At 43.3% G+C, this 22,645-nt stretch overlaps 1 protein-coding gene across 9 annotated transcripts in view; it reads left to right on the top strand.

The window, feature by feature from the left end:
* Positions 1-869: 869 nt before the first annotated feature.
* The window catches only part of l(2)10685 (5-methylcytosine rRNA methyltransferase l(2)10685), a 157,090-nt gene continuing 135,314 nt past the window's right edge, over positions 870-22,645 (top strand). For all 9 annotated transcript variants that reach the window (XM_075896386.1, XM_075896388.1, XM_075896384.1 and 6 more), the window contains exons 1-2: positions 870-988; positions 15,015-15,283. In XM_075896386.1, the coding sequence (XP_075752501.1) occupies positions 890-988; positions 15,015-15,283 (368 nt within the window). In that variant the 5' untranslated portion in view covers positions 870-889. The remainder of the gene's footprint in view (positions 989-15,014; positions 15,284-22,645) is intronic.

The raw sequence follows: 22,645 nt of genomic DNA, 5'->3' as shown, positions 1-22,645 counted from the left end.
ACCTTCATTATCATTAAAAATCATGAGTGCTGATTTTTTTCCGACTGAATCTGAAATCCAACCTATCTCCCTCATTACCGCAGATGTCCATTAATCTCTGCAAATCTTCCCTGTTGTCGGCCATTAGTACTATATCATCTGCGTATATCAATGTTGGTAGTGCCTGTTCAATGAGTTTTCCTTCTTTGGCGAAAGGGAGGTTGAAGCCAAGTACACTTCCTTTTAATTTGGCCTCTAATCCTTGTAGGTACATTATGAATAACAAGGGTGTTTTTTACCTTTGTGGGCTTGGAAACCTGTTTTCCCCCCTTTATAACTACCTTGTGACTTTTATAGATATTCCTTAAAGGATTAGTGACTCCATCTTCCGCACCTAGTGTGACCAATATTCCCCACAAGTCCTCTTGAACCACGCTATCGTACGCTCCTTTGATATCCTAAAGTGCTAGCCACAGGGACCTGTGTTCCTTTTCTGCTATTTCGATGCACTGCGTAAGCAAGAACAGATTGTCTTCCAACATCCTGTGTTTCCGAAACCCATTCTGCAGTTCCCCTAGCACTCCCTCATCCTCTATCCATGCCTGCAGTCTTTTCTTTATAATCAAAAAGACCAAAGCACAGATGACGGGCGTTTCGCGCTCATCTGGCAGACGAGAAAAATATCGGAGGTTATGGCTGTGCTTATGGCTGTTATGGAGGTACACGAATGCAGCGCTAGACTCCTCTCTACGTAGTTCTACAAAGTTCTAATATAAAGAGATCAGAAACAGTTTTCTTTTACAAGTGTGTCTCATTTTTTGGGTTTTGATTGTGATAGATTAGAATTTTTTGTTAAATTGTTTGTTACAAAGAGCAGGACGACAACGATCATCAACATCAGAAATCCATCATGGATTCCTTCACATGTGCTGTAGCCAGGGCGACTGCTCGCGTTCTCGTTCATTGGCATCGTTATTCAAACAGCGGGTGGCGTCATTATAGCAGTAAGGTATGTCTTGCTCCTTCACAACCGCTCTATGTGTTTAATGACACTGCCCAGCGTATTGGTGGGTGAGACTAGGCAGCCTCCGGGGGCAGGCTAGCAGACGCTCGTGCGTGAGGGCATTTCTTTTCGGACTAGCCTTGGAGGGTTCATATTGTTGCGCAAATTATATTGTTATTACAAGAGAGGACAGCCGCCGACTGGCTACTCACCCTAAATAAGAGGTTTCTCTGTGCGTTTACAAGTCACAAAGACCATAGCATATCTGCGTTTTGGCACTTTCAAATTTGAGCATTGCTTGAAAGGTTCTGGTTAATCTTTAACTTAGCGCTGCTTGTGGGGGTATTTTGGTGTGCATATATTGCGGTATATTCCAACTGTTCATCCGATGTACTCAAGTGAGCCGGGTGCTAGTGCTTAGCTCTGCTGCGCTAGCGTGCGGACCGAGTGTCTGACTTAGCAGCTTCTGCCAGCATTATGGTGCATTGTGTCATCCAATCGAACGGTCTCCTGTTCTTATTCGTGGGGAGTGCTGGAAGCCTCCTCGACTTGTCATGGCAAAAGGGGGCCCCTAAGGGAGCACATGATATTCTATTCCTCTCTTTTAGAGTTACATTTTGAACTGTGGAGGATGCAAGTGTTATTTATTTTAATAAAACTTGTTGGGCTAGTTGGTAACTCGTCATAATAAGAATAATTTAGCGCAACTTGGTAATCTCACGAACCACTTAAAAAAAACTGAGCACCCACTACCAACTGTTTATTGTGCGTAAACGAGCATCTTATACGCCTACAGGATGATGTGCAGAAGCAATGAACAACAAAGATGCGTGTGTGCAGAGATTCAACTAGCGGTTCCAACCAGCAGATTCAACCAGCCACCGCCAACAACGTAGCAAAGAAAAAAAAGAACAGATAAACCAGCTGTAACATCCTGCCTCAAGGAAAGATATTTCCTTTTGATACAAAACCAAAAACCACGGATAGCTCAACAACACAATGATCGTTATGGATATTTATAAAGTACGCTTCCAACAATAGGCGTGCTGGTGATTTCACTTTTTTTCCGAGAACCTGTGTGTCTGCGTGCTATGGTTCACACCACAGATGGCAGCATGGGCCACAAACTGCAGAACTATGGATCCACTTTGAAGGTGCAGGACACCGAGACATTAGTTGTTTACACTATGCACGTACTCGACGAAGTCAATGCTAAGAAAATATTCATGTTAAATGAGTCTAACTTCATTACAACTTGGCATAGACTATGCGATTAAACATTTGTGTCAAAGTATTACAAATGAAATTAGGACGTTTTCAGTTACTCTCATTGTTGTGATTTACCGGGCAAGTTATGTCTGTCTCTGCAAATAATGTAGCTCAATAGGCAGAATTCCACTTTGGGATGCAGGAGACTTTAAATGAATTTGTCTTTCATACACAATCACTTATAATAGTGAGGAAAAAAGTAACGCTGCAAACCACAGGGTGGTTTCTGAAATTCTGAGAAGTCGGTATACTCGGATCTCGTGTACAGGTTTCTTCTCAACAGTCGTATGCATTACGTTGTCGGATACCCTGATTTACTCAAACAGCTTGCTTCATCTACAATCAGGTCATAAACGACAATGTTCACTTCACGTAGGAGCACTGCTGACAGCAATCGTTTGCAAAAGAAACTCCAGAAGGTAGAAATGAACTGTTTCGAGGGCGCCCGCCGCTTCATGCCCCTTGTGATAATGAAAGGCCCTTTGCCTCATCGAAGCAACGATTGGTCTCGCACGTCGAGGATTGGTCTCGCACAGATTTATGCTGTTCTGGGGTAATCAACCATAGAAAAAATTTATTCATCAGATGGCTACCCAAAGTGGCACTTTTAAGCGTGACAGCGCAGTTGCTAGAATGTCGTAAAGTGCTACTGATTTCAGATAGCGTCTGCACTATCTGAAATCAGTAGGAGTTTATGCAACTTAAACTTGTTTTTCTAGTGAAGCGGAGCACCCAAATCATTTCAAAATCAATCTGAAATCAGTAGGAGTTTATGCAACTTAAACTTGTTTTTCTAGTGAAGCGGAGCACTCAAATCATTTCCAAAATCATGAAGCTAAATAACGTGATGAAATATGAGCAACTACACACAAGAGAATTTAAGGCAACAGCTGCAGCACTATTCTCGGATGAGCGCATTCGAAATGTTTCGTGACACTTGATTTTAAATTAAGCACACGCACACAGGAGAAAAAAAATGCTGCCAGCAGTTACTTTCATGCGTCCGATACAGATAACAATTGTGGAGGCGAAACAATCACATCTTTTCAAAGAGATCGTCCGAGAACAACGGAACCTGAAATGCAAGTATGCTGTTGTATATGTTTCAAAAGCACGACATGATTGCAAGGCACGCTGCAGAGTAATTGTGGTCATCTCATATTTTTTAACCTGCTGTACATGCATTGTCTTGCCGTTCACCCCCATCAGAGTTTCGCTACCGTGGCCGAGAATCGAACCCGTCTTCGAGGTAAGCAGCTCGACATCATAACAAGCCTCATCAAATGCGCTGTAGCACAGCTACTGCACAATTTTACCGGAAAAGCTGTTTAGTTTTTAATTGTTTTACAAAAGACATCATCGATGCTGCTTTCGTCATATATTTTAAGCGGGAGACAAGCAAAAAGTTAATGCTGGCAGTGCAACGACGTTCGAAGCAAGTGTTATGTATAGGCACACCACAGCAAGATTCAGAGAGTCCGTGCCATTACATCATGCAAGCCTCCCACCAGGTGGCACCACTCCAACTTCTCAGGGATACTAGGGTGCTCCGCTGCTGACCTGAATGCCGCAGATTCGATTGTGGCCGCGGCACTCACATCTAGATGAAGGCAAGAAAGCAGATGCCTGTGTACTGTGCGTTGTCAGTGCACGTCAAAGAACACCAGATGGTCAAAATTTGCGAAGATCTCCACCACGGCATCCCTCATATTCATATTGTGGATTTTTCATGTAAAACCACACATACTACCACTGCTACTACACCACTACTATATACTACTACTACTACTACTACTACTACTACTACTACTACTACTACTACTACTACTACTACTACTACTACTACACTAGACTCTCAGTAAACAGAAATCTGTTAAACAGAACTGCTGCTTAAACGGAACTATTGCCTCTGCGATGCTTGGTTTCGGGCTTGCATTCTACATTCATGTTCACCTCTCAGTAAACAGGACTCCTGTTAAATGAAACATATTTTCCCGGTCCTTCAGGTTCCGTTAACTGAGAGTCTACTCTGCTGACCCGCAGGTCGCGGGTTCAATTCCCGGCTGCGGCGGCTGCATTTCCGATGGAGGCGGAAATGTTGTAGGCCCGTGTACTCAGATTTGGGTGCACGTTAAAGAACCACAGGTGGTCAAAATTTCCAAAGCCCTCCACTACAGCGTCTCTCATAATCAAATGGTGGTTTTGGGACGTTAAACCCCACAAATCAATCAAAACTGAGAGTCTACTGTACTACTACTACTACTACTACTACTACTACTACTACTACTACTACTACTACTATCCCATTTTGCTTGCGTTCATCTTCTCGTCGTTCCTGCATCGTGCCTTTGCCAACCCTGACAACGCTTAGCTTGTGTTTGGTGCGTCGTCTCTGACCTCAGTTTCGGCGGAGTGACGTGGTGTATCGTGGTCACAATACATGATCCTTGCCAGGCTCTAATAAAGTACACGCACTGACTTATTCATCCCACAGAAACTGGTAATACACAAGAGAGAGCGCCGAAACAACACAGCATCTATGTCGTATGTGCACAAGTATGCTGGGGCACGTCATGCGCACGTGACCTTGCTTACATAGGTTCTTCTTGGTGCATATGCGTCATGTGATTCTCCAGCCACGATACCTAAGAGAATAGGGAAGGAATGAGGCTCGCGATGGCTACATGGGACGAGAGGCAAGGGATTCAAGCTTGCTTCTTCGCATCATGCTTTGGTGGCTCGTAGCTAACCAATTTGAAAAATCACCATGGTAGAACTCTTTTCATTGGGCACGCCAGAACTTCTAACGTCTAACTACTACTTCTTATGTCGCTGTAGTGACTGCGACGAGCGAGCCGTAGGAGCGAAACCCTGAGCACAGAATGGAAACGAAAAGGAAGAAGAGAAGAAAGAAGACTGGTGCAGCAAACGTACGCAGCCGGCTTCGATGGTTGTTGGGGCTTTCGACCCCGTGTCCTGGGCGCTCGCTTCCGTCGAGCGTGACCTGGACGCCAGCAAGATGTTAGGGTGCGGGGCATCGACGTAATCTTGAGCCAGCGAGCTTCACGAAAAGGTGTGTTGCCACCGTGGACGCTACCGCGACGGACTCAACGCCACGTTGCCCGGTGCTACGGTCCCCGCAACGACGGTGCGCGTGAGTGTCGTCCTGAAAACTTGGTGGCACGGAAGTCAAATGCATTGAGTTTTAAGATGTAGACTTGCGTTTGGTGTGCACAGGAACTTGCCAGTAGACTTTCTTTAACCTCGTATCGTCCTGATGTTCTTTGCGAGATTTCTTCGTGCGTGCTCTTGTCCTCGTCCAATATAAAGAACGTCTTTGTGTTATCAGGTTGTCTTGAGTGCGTCCGATGATCTGGGCCCATTGAGTAAAACCCCCTTACTCACCACAATTGGCGAGCTTTGCCAGGATCGGCACTACCATTTTCCCGCCGAAAATTCGTCACACTCAAGGTGCCTGTTAACTTGGAAAGGCTACTATGTATTGGAGAGGAGGTCGGTTGGTCTTGCTCCGATTTAGAGCGAATATTGCGAGAAGACCTCGAAGAGGAACGTGAGAGGATTCATTTTGAACTGCAGTACATATGCAAAGATGATAATGACTATGAGCATGTAATACGGGAAGGAGAGAAGCTACTGTCGGAAATACGCACAGCTATCTCAGACATACGAAAGATTGCAAGACGCAAAGCAGCACGTAATGGGGCTAATGAGGTGGATAAGGTAAAATTTCACCAATACGAGACATATATCACTGGTTCGCTGAAACGCGAAAACGTGAATGATAAAGAACTTGACGTTGTTGCTCCAGATACACGGTCTGCAACTATAGGTGCGAAGCGGACATGTGGCAACAACACAGTTTGCAGTGATAGACAGCAAGTTTGTCTTTGCCTTCCTCTGTTAGGACGAGTTAGTCAAACTGACACTGTTGCACACAGATCTCAGTTTGTGACTTCAGAACCGCCAAGTGGTCATGGTAGCAGGAGTGATGTGAAGGAAAGCGCAGCCAGTAACCATGGTATTGTTGACGTGCAGGAAGCTTGTGTACTTCGCGAAAGCACGCCAGCAGAGTGTATGCTAGGCCCAAGTCAGACAACTACCTTGCCGGCTGAAATGATCGTTCAGAAGCTCAAGTTAAAGGAAGTTCCTGACGACATTCCTGAAATAGAGCTGCAAGGGCAAAGGTCGAGCAAGAAAGACCTGAACCCCCAAAGCACTAGAGCAGTTAGGAACGCCATGAGCCCGATATATGGCTATTGGTATCACTTTGGAACAGATGAGCATCCATCCAGAGGAAGCTTCCCGTGCTGTGGGTACTACCCAGCCGGATACTCAGGTACAGATTTCATGGTTGAGTACTGGTGGTTGGATCTTAGCAGCATCTACAAGGCTCCGCGTTACCCAGAAGCGAGACAAAATGAAGAACGCTGGTTCTGCGCGAGCACTTGGAAGAAAAAAGAATCAGCCTATAAACCTGATGCATTGATACCCAACTGACCTGTGCTCCCATTGTATGTATACTTTTGTGATGCCCACTTGCGCCTCTTAAGTATCGTGACATGTCATATGACAACAGAATAAGTTGAACCGCTCTCCACTTTTGAGATAGGCTCACGTCAAATCTGCGCGAGCCATGTTCCTTGGTGAAATGTAGAGAATATATTCAATGTGACATCGGAACGAATGCTGCAAGTAGTGCCCTTCTATGCCGGTAAATCTTTGAGTGTATATTGAAGTGCTCTCTAAGTGCCGGTGAAATGCTTGGATATTCCAGCCTACAACATTGGTGCAATTCCGTATTCAACATGTGCGTCTGAACTTCGACCCGGCAACGGACTTTGAACCGTATGAATGTCAGCAACCAAAGTGTCTATCTGACACCACCTCTACGTCTTTTGGCATCGTCAAGTTGCACGCTCCATGAACTAGTTCAACAGTAGCAGCAAAAGTGCATGCAACTTTCTGAAACGGGGGAAAGAATGTGGTGACTGCGAGGAGCGAGCCGTAGGAGCAAAACCCTGAGCGCGGAATGGAAACGAAAAGGAAGAAGAGAAGAAAGAAGACTGGTGCAGCGAACGTACACAGCCGGCTTCGATGGTTGTTGAGGCTTTCGACCCCGTGTCCTGGGCGCTCGCTTCCGTCGAGGGTGACCTGGACGCCAGCAAGATCTCAGGGTGCGTGACATTGACGTAAGCTCGAGCCAGCGAGCTACACGAGAAGGTGTGTTCCCTTCTCGTGTAGCTCTAAAAATTAAATTTTAGAATTCGTTCTAAAAATTAAATTTTAGAATTCTTTGCCACATCAGTGTGCGTTCTCTGTATCAGTCAATCAATCAACCAATTATTTATTTTCCACTTCAGGAAGTTGAGGGCATGGAGAGAAAAAGCTGTTGTGAGCTTGACTAGGCTTCCCAGCCGATTACAGTTCAGCATGCAGTGATGATACACAGAAAGTGGTGTACAAAAGTATAAACACACAGAAAGCATACATTATTCTACACGCAATAAAAAAACATCAAAAATAAGTTCAATGCTGACGTTTTAGACATCAGCTCACCAAAAGAACATGAAGTGCAGATTTGCAACAATAAGTGTCAAAATCATTTTGGGACAACAGGTTTAACACAGAGGGCAAGGTTGTTCTTAGCATCTGGGCCATGTAATTTGTGTGCGGTTCTTGTTTCGTACTTTCTCATGAGCCATAAGGGATATGAAGAAGAATATTCAGCTAATTCTGCCAAATCTGCATGCATTGGAATATTGTTGTTCATTTCATATTTATATCTAAGAACAAGGCGTAAGTTATACGTGTTGAAAACCATAGGGATATCGGCAGCTTGGAAGAGCTGTGCAGAAGGGTGATCTCTGGCTAAGTTATAAATGATGCGTAAAGCTTTCTTTTGTAGGATGTAGAGCTTCTTTAAGGATGTGCGCATGCCAGTGCCCCGTACAAGTTGGCAATAATTCACTTGAGACATAAACAATGATTTGAAAAGCAACATTTTGATAATAGTTGGAAGAACATAGTTATTGCGCTATAAGAGGCCAATAAAACGCGAGACAGCTAAACACACATGGTTGACATACACATCTCACAGCAACTTTTCCGTAAACCAAACATGGAGGGTTTTAAATGCTGCTACGATTTCTATGTTCTTTGAGCTATAAGTCAAAGATTCACAAAATGATACAGTTTTACTTTTAGAGCGAAAAATGATCGCTTTCGTTTTGGCTGCAATAACTTCTAGTGCATTTAGTTTTGACCAGCCTTCTAGTGCAGCTAACATTTCGTTAGCTTTTCTTATCAGTTCGTTGGGATTTTCACCGCTGAAAAATACGCTGGTGTCATCCGCATATATAACATAAAATGAGTTATCATGAATATTGACAATGTCATTAATATATAAATTAAACAGAAAAGGCCCCAGTATACTTCCCTGCGGCACACCTGAGGTAAGACCTAGCATTTCTGATAAGTGTCCATTAACATTAACGTATTGACGTCGATGCGACAAATAAGAGTTCACGAGTGCAGCGGCACGTCCTCGAACCCCATAGCTTTCAAGTTTGGCAAGAAGAATTTTAGGATTTAAACTACCAAAGGCTTTCTTAAAGTAAAAAGGGCTAGTATTAGGCGTCTTTGTTCATAGTTTCCAAGAATGAATTCTTTCTGTGCCAGCAACGCAATTTCTGTCGACCTATTTTTCCTGAAACCTTGTTGGAATGGCATCATAACGTTATTTCGTTCAATGAAACTGGATAGATGTGTTAAAATAAGATAGATGTGCTAAAATAGCTTTTTCTAAGCTCTTGGAAAAAACATGAAGTGGAGATATCGGCCTATAATTAGCAACATTATTCTTATCACCTTTCTTGAAGACCGGCATGACATTAGCGACTTGCATTTGAACAGGGAAAGTGGACGTCATAAGGCAAAGGTTAAAAATGTGGGTGAGCGGGGCTGCAATGAGGTCGATATCATATTTAGCAGGCAATATTTGTTAGTCGCCTTCATCCAACGAAGGGCTGTTTTTAAGGCTACGAAATATGGTGGCAACTTCTAGGCTGTCAACAGGAGAAAGAAAAATGCTTCCGTGGCCATTCGGCGAAATAAATTTCAATGCGCCTATGCTACCACTTGACTGGGAATGCGCAAGGAAAGGAATATTGAAAGAATTAGTAAGTGAAGGACCGCTCGTTTCAGTTTCATTGCAAATCATTTTATCAGGTATGTCACTTTTACATCCAGGATGCAGAATAGTGGATAGCTGCTGCCAGAGAGCATCACTACAACCACTGCTGCGCTGAAAAATGGCCGCATAATACTGAGTCTTAGCAGCCCTAATATCCTTGCTCAATTCATTTCTATACGCCTTGTATTCCGATAGTGTTGAAAGGTCTCTAGTTTTGATTAATCTTTTATAAAGCTGGTCTTTAACACTGATGCGATGAAGGTAAAAAGGGCTAATCCAGGGCCTGCAAATTTTCTTTCATCGTTATGCCTTTCTTATTGGGAAATGCTCAGAGTATAATGCTTTAATATTATTAATAAATGTTTCATATGCAGTAACCGCTTCCACTGTGCAGTATATGTCATCCCATGAAGCATTTCGTATATCAGCACGAAACGATTCAAGGCTGCTATCTGTTATTGACTGATAGTATTGAGCACACTGTAATGGACATTTACTCGTTTGCCTCAGCGTACACAAAAATATTCCCATATCATCGCTGAAGTCACAGCAAACAACACCAGATTTTGTCATTGATAATTCAACGTTTGTTATAAATGTATCGAGAAGTGTTGCTGACTATTGTGTGATACGAGTTAGCAAAGTAATCACATGTGCACATTCATTAGAAGACACCGTGACATCAAAGTAAAATTGCAGTGCAGTATCACCCAATATATCAATGTTGAAGTCTCCACCACAAAACATAGTGCAATTATTTTCATTGACATACTGAAGAAGACTATCCAAACAATTTATAAACTCTGATACAATATCATTTGGAGGGGGATGACTACAGAAAATACGGTTCGGTTGGAACGGACAGAGAGCACTTCGCAATTATCAGAAATAAAAGAAATTTCAGGAATCAAGTGGCATTTGAGATCCGAACGAACAAGCACTGAGACACCACCGCCTCTACGTCCGCTTAGACGGTTAACAAAATACATCTGATAAATAGGTAATGTGAGCACACTGTCGTCTGCATGTCATGTCTCAGATATCATTATCACATCAAAGCAAAAGTGGAAGCGTTCTACCAGTACAGTAAACTCATCATATTTGTTGCACATTGAAGGAGAATTGATATGAAAGCATTGAACGGGACTGGAAGATAGGAACTGAGAACCGATGTAACATTTTATCTGCTCAGGATTCATGTAGTCGACGGACCCCAGTGTAGGCATCACAGAGCGAAAATTCGGAAAGTCTGGCCCTAAGCAGCCGCTGATGCGTGCAACTGCTCACTCTTAGGCCCTGCAGTCGGACTTGAGGCAGTCATGCGATCTACATCTGCCAGCGATACGATGTGTAGAACAGGTGTCGAATCCCCTCGACGCGCAAGCACTCTGTTATTGCTGCTCCAGACATGCTTCCAGTCAACAACTTTTTTATGAGAAATGGCAGCGCGAAGTAACTGCTTGTTCTTGCCTGTTAGGTGCTCGTTCACAAAAATGGGTCTTGAGTTGAGTTGAATAAACTTTATTTGCCCAACGGTTGTTGCTGTGCCTGGGGCTAGGCTGCCAGGGACACATCGTTCGAGGAACATCTTCTGAGGTTCTCGGCGACGGCCCTGGCCTGCTGGACGGCCCACACCTGGTCTTCGAGGGCCTCGCTGGGAAGGGCGGCTTTCCATTGCTCAGCAAGGCACCCCATTTCAGTGGGTCCCTCAGTGGACGTCATCCTTTCTCGTGGCCCATCTTCATCTCTTTCGCATTGCCAAAGTATATGCGCCATATCGGCCCGCTCGTGCGCGCACCACGGGCAGCCAGGCGATGGGTGCAGCGTGGTCTTGATTGGCCTGCGTACTCAAGGGACTGAGTAGTCACTCGAGCCTTAGCGTTGTGTTTGGAACAGCGCGTAAACCGAACAATGAGATTCCTTGCTCGACCTTTCGATGTTTTCACCATGTGACAAATATCAACATCCAAGTCATCAATGGTTTCGCCCAATTTCATGCCAATAGCCTTGACAGCTACAGTTGCATTACAACCGTCGGGCAGACCCTTGACCTCAATGTTTTTCAACCTCTGATACTGTTCATGTTCGTCAATCCTATCCCCCAGTATCTGGTTTTCGTGCTCAAGCTGTACATCTTTTTCCAAAAGCTTCATGTCAAGCTTGAGCTCTTTAACATCTCTCTGAATTTCAGAAACGCTGTCGCATGTGTTCGAACAATACTTTACGCTCTCCTTAAGAGAACAAATTTTAAGGCAAAGTTCCCTGTGGAATTCCTCGAATTGTTTTGCAATTTCTTTGCTTTCTTTAGACATGGTTCACAGTGTACAACCCACAGGTACAAACAAGAAACTCAAAGGCTGTGTTCAACAGCGGTGTTTTAGAAGCAGGCAATACTAAAAAAGCAGTATTCTCACCGGTAAACATGCAAGAATGCGGGTTTAGCGGCATCCAAGGAACACACCACTGCTGAACTGAGCTCGACAAAGGCTCGCTGAGTCCTTTTTATCGGCAGGCAACGGTAGGCGAAGGCTCAATGGTGCAAACGATGCCTGTGGTTTTCTTCACCTTGGCCGTTGACCACGAGGTATCTTCGTAGGTGGGATGTTTTGTATTAGCAGCACTCCACGCGAGCGATCCGCTGTAAATATGCAAGAAGGTTTAGCTGCATCCAAGGAACACACCACTGCCGGTGTGTTCCACTGGCAGCGGATTCAAACATCTGGTTCGCAATTTCTCCATTAACCTCATTTATGTCTCATCAAACGTAACTTGGATTCTATTCTGATTATTGTTTTTGTTATTCTACAGCTGTTATCATTTTTATGTTTTGCTTATGTATTACTTTTTGCTTAAATATATGAATAGCCTATGTCTATCGTTTCTTACTTTGTACTTTGCTGTTATATTTTTATTTTAGCTGTTAAGTAGTAATGTTTTTTTTTATATTATGATAACATTGCTCTACAGTGATTGCACTATGGGACCTTTTTCTGTACTATCATGACTAAATTCTGTACATGTACTCACTATACATTAGATGTACATTAACTGCAAACTTTTTCACCACAAAGGGCATCATGGGGCACATGATCACTGTATCATGTGGCTACTGACCAATAAATCCTTGTATGCTACCTAAAGTTCGTCATGACGCAGTTTTTTTTTTTTTTTTGCAGTGAAAGAATGAAAAAAAATTGTTCTGTAGTTGTCTTTTGCGAAAGCTTGTGAAGAAAGCTTGTCTAGAGCAGAAACGGTCATTGCATTGCACGGTTCTGAAATGCAAAGAGGCTCTGTCGAACTCTGCTGGCATCAAGTGTTCCTTTTCAGTCTGCAGGTTTATTCAGACTCCAAGATAACGCACTCCTTACGTGCTACTGCTTCTTCTTTCATGAGATTTTTCTTTCTGTTGTTTACCAAAATTCATGAGGCTCAGGCTTTACTTTATCTTGTTAAGCATTTAATGTTTTTCCCAGCATATTTACATTTTTGCTACTTGTCCGTAATTATTGTGCTATTCTGAGCATAAAAGTTTGTCCTTGAGAAGCTTGTTGCCATCTCATTGCATCACAATGAATATTTTTATTACGTGGCTTAAATATAATGTGTCAATGCATACATTGCCCTGAAAAGCACTGTGATGACACAACTTTATGCAGTGATGGAAGTGCTGCTCCAATTGCTCTAAACTGCTTCAAAGGAGAAATGCTGTCCCATGCTGCTCCAAACAGTAATTTTTATTAGTAATTGCTCAAAACTTGTTCCGAAATGACATCGAGAAATTAAGAATGAAGCACCTTTACTGTTTGTCCAACTCAAAGAAACTGAAAATAATTTCTGTACTGTCATCCTAGTCTGCTGTGTTTTTAGATCTGATCTTATTTTTGCGAGAAGAACTCGCATAATTAAGGGACTCTAAAGGTAATTATTAATTAAGTTGACATTGATTTCTCAAATAGTTGTCTAGAAACTTCATAGTGCTAGTTTTGTACCAAGGAAGTGGTTATTTTGAAATAAAATCACTTTTTAATGGTTTGCATCACGTTACGCGCTTGAAATCATTTGCCGTAAAAGTGGTCTTTTAGATGCCACTGTTACCAGTAGCAGCAGAGCAAAAGTAGCGGGAGCCACAGTTACAACAGCGACCATTGAACAATTTTCTGCATTCTTGAAGGCCATGATTCTGCTTGCTCGATTCAAGTGGGCCCCACTAGATGGCATCATTTGTCCAGCCTAACCAGCCAAAAACTGAACTGCTTGGAAATGCAGTGAAAGTAACTTTCATGCTATAGAAACATGCGCATCCTGTATACATGCTTCACAATGCAACACGAAATATTGCCGTAATAATGCGTGATACAAGCTTACATTGTCCTCGGGTGTCAGAACATGGGATTATCATAATGACTTCATAGTTTAATGCCAGTCACCCACTACAAGAGGCACACACATTAGTGCACCCTTAAGGCCACGATGTGGGTTCAAAGCAGGTTAAAAAATATTTTATACACTAAGGGTACGCACTAGGAACAGAATATTGCTATCACGTTCAGCTGTCAAAGGCGAAGCTTAAGTGTCCCCCATATTTTCGATTCACTCGCGCCACTCCCCATAGTAACGTCAGGGGGTTCTTTTTCTATAAGTCAAACAGAAACAGACAGGCACTATTTTATTACATCTCTTGATGCACCGAAGGTTCTTTTTTATTGCAGCTACTTTGATTACTAATTAATTTTAGGTGTACACAGGCATCATTTCGCAAATGTCCCACTTATGGCACACGTTGTATGATACATTTAACTTAGTTTCTTAGTAATTTTGGCACTGCTATTGATAGTATTGCTGTTTTAGACATTGTCATACATTGAGATTTCAGAAACTCTGACATAAATTGGTATTTCTTGTGTCCCTTTGAGCATATAGCTCAATTTACCATTTTTTATTTTTCCTCTCAGCTAGACATGCAGGTTAGTGTAGCGAAATGGGGAAATGAGCAGTATTGCATTTATTTCACACTGATTACTGCTTGTTTGGCAACAGTTATATGGGACTGTGGTTACTTCTAAAATGTTGTACTCAGCCTTTCCGGTCTCAATTGATTTCTGCCACAAATATATTTATTTTTGCAGCTTATTTGGAGCACCTTTTTGGCAACCTGCCATTGCTTGCTACGTGAAATTTACATTGATTGTTGTGTGTTAAATATATTTTATAGGAAATACTAATGTTTTTAAAGGGACTTATTCTCCGAACTCCAATTAAAGTATGGCAAATTTAAAATTTGCTCTTAAGACACCGATAGCTGCTCTAAACAAGCATTTTTTTCTGCTCCAAAAACACTTATGACTGCTTCTAAGCAGCACTTTTCTTGCTCAAAAAAGCAGAAAGTAACTTTCATCACTGTTTTATGTGTACAAGTTTATTAACGAAAGTTTTCGTGCCATAAGCTCCATTAAACTTAGCGAATTCTGGCCTACGATGATGCTTTCACTGCCTAAAAGTTCACTCTCGGTGCTACATGCTCTGGGCGTGTGTGTAACACAAAATTCGCAGGGGAGGCCCCAGCGTGAGACCTTGGGCACATACCGTGCACTGCGTCACTTTGACGAATTCTACTCGGGTGTGTTTGGTGATGCGTGGCCCTCTGTGCGCCTGGCGCTCCTGTGCCCCAACAAGCCGTGCGCCCTTACCAACACCTTAGTGCCCAATGTGGAGGACGTGGAAAAGCAGCTGCGCTCACTCGGTGCTCTAAGCCTGAGCAACCTGTGTGAGCGTCGTGCTGGTACGGCTGCTTCCACAAAAGAGGATAAACCTGCCACCAGGTGCGGCTTCACAGTTCTAACTCGATGCTTCTCCTCTTCCGCCGCTCTGTGCAGCAGGGTGGCAACCGCTGCGCCATGTTGGTGCCCATTTCTTGCATCACACAGCTGGTGCACGTGAGGCATGACGAAGTGGGCACTTTGATGGCGGGCGTACCAACAATGAATGCAGCCACCCTGCACGGAGGAGAAGCATCCTACTGCTTCTGTCTTTTTTGCTCAATGGCAGCCATTTCGAGTGGTCTTCATCACTTGGCCAGTGGTCTTGTGGTGACACCCGCTCCACACTTTGGCTCTAGTGTACCTCTCTTGTTTTTTTTTTTTTTTGCTAATTTAATTAGTGTGATCAATTTCCCGAATAACGAGAACTAAGAGGCAATAATGTAAGGGAAAGTATAGGGAATATTATTAAAAGTAATTGTAATGTAAAAAAAGAAGAAACAAAGTGCATCTAGCTCTGTGTAAGACTTGGCGTTCATCAGTTGTGATTTTGCTGATTGCACTGTAGAAGTGGAGCCAGGGCTGTTTGATCACCATCTCATAAGCATATCGTTACCGCTTCAACCACTAAAAAAGTATAAGCACGTCTCTGTACGTTCTTTTAAAGACTTTTCTCATGCCAGTGACCCAAGCAACATTGATTACATGCAAAACTATTTGATTGATTTCGAGGGCAACAACGCTCAATTACTTTGGAACAAGTTCAAAGATATGTGTCACTATTATCTAGATGATTTCATTCCTAATAAACTAAACAAAGCTAAAAAGCAAATGCCTTGGATGAATCGGAAAATCATTCAACTAAAGCACTGGATAAAGACATATAAAAAGAAACGTGTGCAGAATGACAAAATAAGGCAGATGCAAGATGACCTCGCTCGTGCACTTGATGCGGCAAAAGGTTATTATTTCAAAAATTTCGCTTCCTAACTTCATAAAAAATGAGCTTGATAAGTTTTAGCACTACATAAATGATAGCAAGAAACCAGTTACTCAAATATCACTTGATAGGAAGCCGGTGACAGATAAGTGTGAGATTGCTCAACACTTCAACTCTTTTCAAAGTGTATTCCCTAGTGCAACTGTATGAACGTGTGACGGCACATTTACCAAACTATTATATACGAGTTTCGTATCGAATGCTGGGGTATTTAATGTGCTAGTTACCTTGAAAACTAAGAGTTCTTCTGTTCTCGATGAAATCCCCAACATATTTCTCAAGCGATATGCCGAGCTTCTTGCCAACTTTCTTGTAATTTTGTTTCGTGTCTCAGTGATTACTGCACAACTGCCTATTGACTGGAAGTAGCCTGGGTTGTTCCTGTGTTCAAGAAAGGTGACAGGACATTTATACAAAATTATCGTCCTATTTCACTGACATTCCAATGCTGCAAACTTGTGGAACATATTATAGCTAACTGTGTTCGTGAATTTCTAGAAAATAATGCTGCACTAACAGAACATCAGCATGGCTTTCGAAAAGGGTATTCAATGATAACCCAACTAATAACAGTAGTTCATTTGTTCGCTTCATCTCTTGATTCTAATGCATACCTGCCAAGTCTCCTGGATTGGGCGGCAGACTCCCGGATTTTGACCGTTTCTTCCGTTTGTACGGTTGTCATGAAAATCTTACGGAAATCGATATTTTGGTGCGTGATCCAGCCGCCTTGACAAAGAAGCAGCTCAATTCGCTTCAGGCTTTTCGAACCTTTATGAATGAGTTTAACAGGCGTTCATCTAAACGTACAGTAGAATCTCAGTGGTGCGAAACAGCGGCAGATAATTAGTAAAATTCCTCAGTGAAATTCTACTATATCTATTGGGCCTACATTCTGATGTTCCAAACGCATTTCCTAATCGCGGCGGGTGATACGAACTTTAGTACGGAAATCGTTGAACAAAGGCCGAGAGCAGCATACTCGAAGCTTCTAAAGTACCCGTGTGACCGGCGCACGCACTGTCTTCTACATTGTGCGTCATTGTCGTTGCCAGAACTGCTGTCGACGAAACCGTGGTCCCTTTTTACACGATCGTGTACAACTGACAGAGTCCCGAAAGTGTGCATCCGTCCAACACTCAATCAGTCAAAGCAACGCTGCTTTTTGCAAACACTGCGGACAAAACCGCGGCAGATGCGATCAAATACGGCATAAAACGACTTTGTTTTGAAGGCGCGTGTGCAGTCACGTGCACGGGGATTGACAAACGAGCTGCCATTTGCCGCTACCGCCGCGCACAACATCGTGGTCACGGCGGCGCGATAGCGATCTGCGAGCTCGTGGGCACGCATCAGTAGACTAAAGGCAGTAAATGCATAAAAAAAAGTAACAGTTTCGCTGCAAGGACGAAGCAATGAATGCGACAGCAACAACTTGAAATGTCACACTGAGAACGGCAAGTAGATCGAAACGCGCAGCACGCTGGTCACGTACAAATGACGCACGAAAACAATACACACAAGTTGAGAGCGAACTAACAACGTTTACCGCTCGACACGTAACGCGCTGTTTAAACAAAGAAAAGTGATGCTCGATACACTCAATGGTACGGATGAGTACAAACTAACAAGTGTCCCAGTTATGCCTCGCTAAGTATGAAAAGCACGCCCTTTTCGCAAACGGGGCCTGTGCATAGACTGAAGATATCTTTGTCGGCCCGGCAACTAACGCAATCGTTCCAGTAAAAGCCGAAAACACACGATTCTCTCCACCGAAAGATAAGCGCGCGCACAAACATCAATTCCCCCCCCCCATCCGCGGGGCAAAGTACGCATCAGAGATAAGCGCGCATCGGCGCATTGCGACAAGCTGGGCACCGAGCGCGAACGGCGTTTTTTTTTCTCAAGTGTTAATATATATAGATAAGTATACATATACATAGTGTTCATGTGATGTCACTTCCGCCGTTGTCGCCATCTCCCGCCATGCCCGGGTACCTCTTGGGTACCTACAGCAGTTTGCGTGCTTCAGCGCGGTTCGTTGAGGGCTCGTCATCTGTTGCTGTGCGCGATGTTTGAAGAGAAGCCGTGCGGTTTTTTGTTGTCAGGCTTTAACGAGCTCATCGAGCCAGGAAGGCCTCGCTTGTTCACTCGATACAAGACTGGAAAATCGAAACGTGTGACACGTATACAAGCCACGGCATACACCGGCTGCCCGCCACGATCTACGAGGGCCCATTATCTCGCTTTCACTACAAATTGCGTGGTCTAAGAACAAGTAAAAGCTCAAAGTCTCTCGAGCCACAATTTTAAAAGTGGATGAGCGAAGCGCACAGCTCCAATCGAAAATGAGTCATCATGCAGAGCTAGGCAAGTTTACAGGATATATATTATTAATACCAATTTTAATATGTAGCTGCGACCCACACCACCAAAGTAGCAATATGGCTCCCCGAGTGTTTTAAACAGTGATGATGATGAGCATCTTCGTGGAAACAGCCAAGGAATATATTGCATGCAAGGTAGAGACTTCGCGTGGTGCGTGCTGCGCTGATGCCGGTAACTTTTGTTTTTTGCGTATGTTATGACTCATTTTTTACCTTGTATATTACTTTTGTTGTTGTGCGCTAATGTACATATTGTCCCTGAAAATGATGCAGACCGTTTTAGGGAATCAATCGACCAATTTTTAAACAACCTGACCCCTCAACTTGAACCGATCGCCTATACTTCAAATCGCGAGTGAACGAATATTGTTTTACATCCGTTTTCACATTTGTTTGAATGCAATACCCGAATTCCCGTGATTGCCTTCACAATCTTAACCGCCTCCCTGACACGCGGATTGTGCACTCAGCGGTCGCGGACAAGTTTGTACATACAGTACCTATCTCTGTTTGCTGCTACGTGCTTCGGGTGTAACTTCATTACTTACCCGTAATGAAGTTACACCTGAAGACGCAAATATCATTGGTTCTTCTAGTCGTTTTTGTTAATCTGTGCCAGCCAAACATGCCGGTGCTTTTCGGAAAATCGCAGTGTGCGTTCTCAATTTTAGGTAATAACTTTCGGCAAAGAGAACGCCCTGATGCTCTGCTCGCTTTTCGTGGACTGTTATATCAACTTGCCTCACCAGCAGCTGATAATTGCTCCAACTTGCATCGTTAGGCAAAACTGAACGGGCGCACGCACGAGAAAACAACACCGCAGAGGTCGGCCACGGAGTCAGTAGGTACACAGGAATGTCGGTGGCGCATTTCGGAAGTGACGAATCGGTGCTGCGTGACGCACGTGCACACTATGTATACGATGAATGACAACGGTGGCGGCGACGGCAAAACACCAACCTAGACTGTCAATAACAAAGGGGCCAGACACGTTTGCGCGTTCCTGTCAAAACAATGTAGTAGGGAGCAAAGCTTTGACTCGAGCTTTTGTGGCAGCCAGCTGCGCCGTCCCGACCGTTCACGTGTGTCCTAGTAAGACATACACGAGCTATTTTAAAGGAAATAAATTCTGCTAGTTGTGTTGATCCTTTGAGACTCTCACCTTAGTGGGAAACCCTACCTTCGTGTGTTCGGCCACTCCAAGCCGACCGCAATGCTGATGTTTGCGCTTGCGATTGAGGCTACCCACCTCTTCTTGTTTTTTTGCGATATTTTGTTTGTTTGTTTGTTTGTCCTTGGGTTTTTTTTGTGCCGAAAAAATAGGAGCAAACAATGCAGCACTCCCCCCCTCCCTCGCTGTGGAAATCTCCCGGATTCAGAATCTTTGAACTTGGCAGGTATGCTAATGGCCAAGTAGACATAATATTTCTTGATTTTAACAAAGCTTTCGACAAAGTTCTGCACGATAAACTAATCATAAAGCTTAGAATTCTTGGCGTTCGTGAACACTTCATCAGATGGATTTCCGCTTACCTGACTAACAGGAAGCAATGTATTGACATTGGAGGTAAACGTTCTGAAAGTTTGGCAGTCACTTCAGTGGTGCCACAGGGTAGTGTCCTAGGCCCCCTGTTTTTCTTGGTTTATATTAATGATATTGTTAACGTAGTAAGCCCTGGTCTTCAAATTCAGTTATTTGCAAACGACTGCCTATTATTCAAAGAAATTCTTCATCTCGATGATCAGGTTGAGTTAAATAGCAGTTTAACGTATTGCAGTGGTGCGAAAAATGGGGAATGGTTTTGAATGCCAATAAAACCATACTGCTCCCTATAACGCGTAAAAAAGCACCCCTGCCTTTTACTTCCCAGCTTGGTTCTATGCCACTTGGGCAAGTCGATAGCTATAAATACTTAGGTGTTACAATAACAACTACCTTACCGTGGAATACATATAAATATTATTGCCTCCTCTGCATTCAGAAAGCTCTGCTTTCTAGAACATGAGCTTCATAATGTTCTAAGCAATGGTAAATTACTGGCCTATAATTCTTTAATAAGACCTAAATTAGAATACGCGAGTGCAGTATGGGACCTATACACTCAAGCTAACTTCAAGTTCTCACACTCAAGTTCTATACACTCAAGCTAACATCATATTTAACAAGTTCTCACAAGTCGACTCTCCTTCTGAATTAATGAAGGCCAATAGCATTTCTCTTCTTAGCACACGTCGAAAACAGATAAGAATTGACCTCCTTTCTTTTCTTTTGAGCCAGAAACTTGCGATTGACCCATCGCCGTACCTGACATTGTTATCAATCAGGCCCACAAGGCATCATTACGCCAAATCTCTAACACCTTATTTCTGCAGAACAGACGCTTATATGTACTCATATTTTCCACGCACGGTCTCAGATTGGAACGAAACAACTCAGGCATCCTCATAGAATCTACTTCTCTTTTGCTCTAAATAACATTGTCTTGCAAATCTAGGTTTCTGATCTTTTATTAACGCGTTTTTCTTTTCTTTTTGTTTGTCTTCTTGTATGTGCTGTACTTATTGTATACATATGTATTCATTGCTTTCTTGGCTTGAACAGTGAAAATTATTGTGTTTATTGTTTTGCATTTAACATGTATTTATTTTTACTTTTATTGCACAACATATGAAGTATGAATTTGTGGTGTGTTTTTTTCTCTCTTTTGTCCGGTACATGCATTATTATGAAATAATTTTCTATGTCGCTCCTTGCGTTCACTATGAGCGTATTAAACACTCACCCCAAACAATTTATATGCCACTTATTGTTTCAACTATGTTCTCTTGTGTAACTGCCCACCTGCTTGGACCTAATGGTCTGCAGTATGTAATAAATAAAATAAATAACTTGCCACCGGCAGGATCCAAACCTGCGACCTTCGAATAACACATTCGATGCTCTACCACTTAGCTACGGTGGGGGTTATCCCTCCATCCACTTTATAAGGTATATATGTGCATTTAAACGTAAGAGCATTAGTCAGTACCACCTGCTGCCACGGCGGCAAGCACGGAACACTCTTCTTGTCTGTTTGGCATCACATGAGAGTTGAATGGGAAATAAGCACAGGTACACTTTACAAGAGCTCAAAGGGATGTTTTTTGTTGTTTGTAGCAAGGTTGGGTTGCCTTAGCATGCATACTTATGAAGTGAGATTCAGTGAAGAAGGGAAATGCACATGTGAGGGGAAATAAGGAAACAACGGAGCATGTTTATTTGAATGCAAGGACACCCACCCTGGTGCGTGTTAGGGCCCTAAGCTACAGAAAGGCCATGCACAGTGGTGATCAAAATTTTGGAGATCACGGGGGCACGTGGCCAACAGCACCGCGACGCTTTCTCACAGCCACCGGAGAAGCTTGAGGGCGTGCACTGCGCAAGCGCATCCTTTACTACCTGCCAGCTTGCGCTTTGGCTTCCTTAAACAGCACACACACTGGAATGCCAGAAAACATCGCAAGGTGTCACTTCTGCAGGTGCTGCGCAAGCATGAAGCGATAATATCGCCAGAAAGATATCTAACTTATAGGGAACCAGCGCTGGAGCTTTCACGACCACATTGGCGGTGAGAGCACGCACATCTCAGCTGCTCCCGCAGATGAGAGTGGCGGCTGGTAGAGGTGATGCGGGCACACATCACTGTAACAAAACCAAAGGGCACTGGTGGTACTGCTGCGTACTCAAGTGCATTAACATATAAATGGAGACAGGACCTATATAGAAAAGGGAGGGCGTAGAAAGAGCATGCAGTTGCATCCAAGTGGAAAAACAAACAAAATTCTGCTCTCGCTCTCCTGTCTGGTGCTGTCAGGCTTGTTTTTAAACCGAATGGCATGTCTGCTATATTTATTGGATAGTGAAGATGGCCACCAGTGGAAACCAGGAGCAAACAGTCAAATTTAAACGACGTTTTGCCAGAAATAAAATGAGCATAATATGCAAGATACAGCATATGTAAATTTTTTTTTTTATCTGGTCCGCTGAGCGTTGTCTTG

This window comes from Rhipicephalus microplus, chromosome 5 (genome assembly GCF_043290135.1).
Source record: "Rhipicephalus microplus isolate Deutch F79 chromosome 5, USDA_Rmic, whole genome shotgun sequence".
NCBI lineage: Eukaryota > Metazoa > Arthropoda > Arachnida > Ixodida > Ixodidae > Rhipicephalus > Rhipicephalus microplus.
This window is presented reverse-complemented; position numbering and strand designations above follow the sequence as displayed.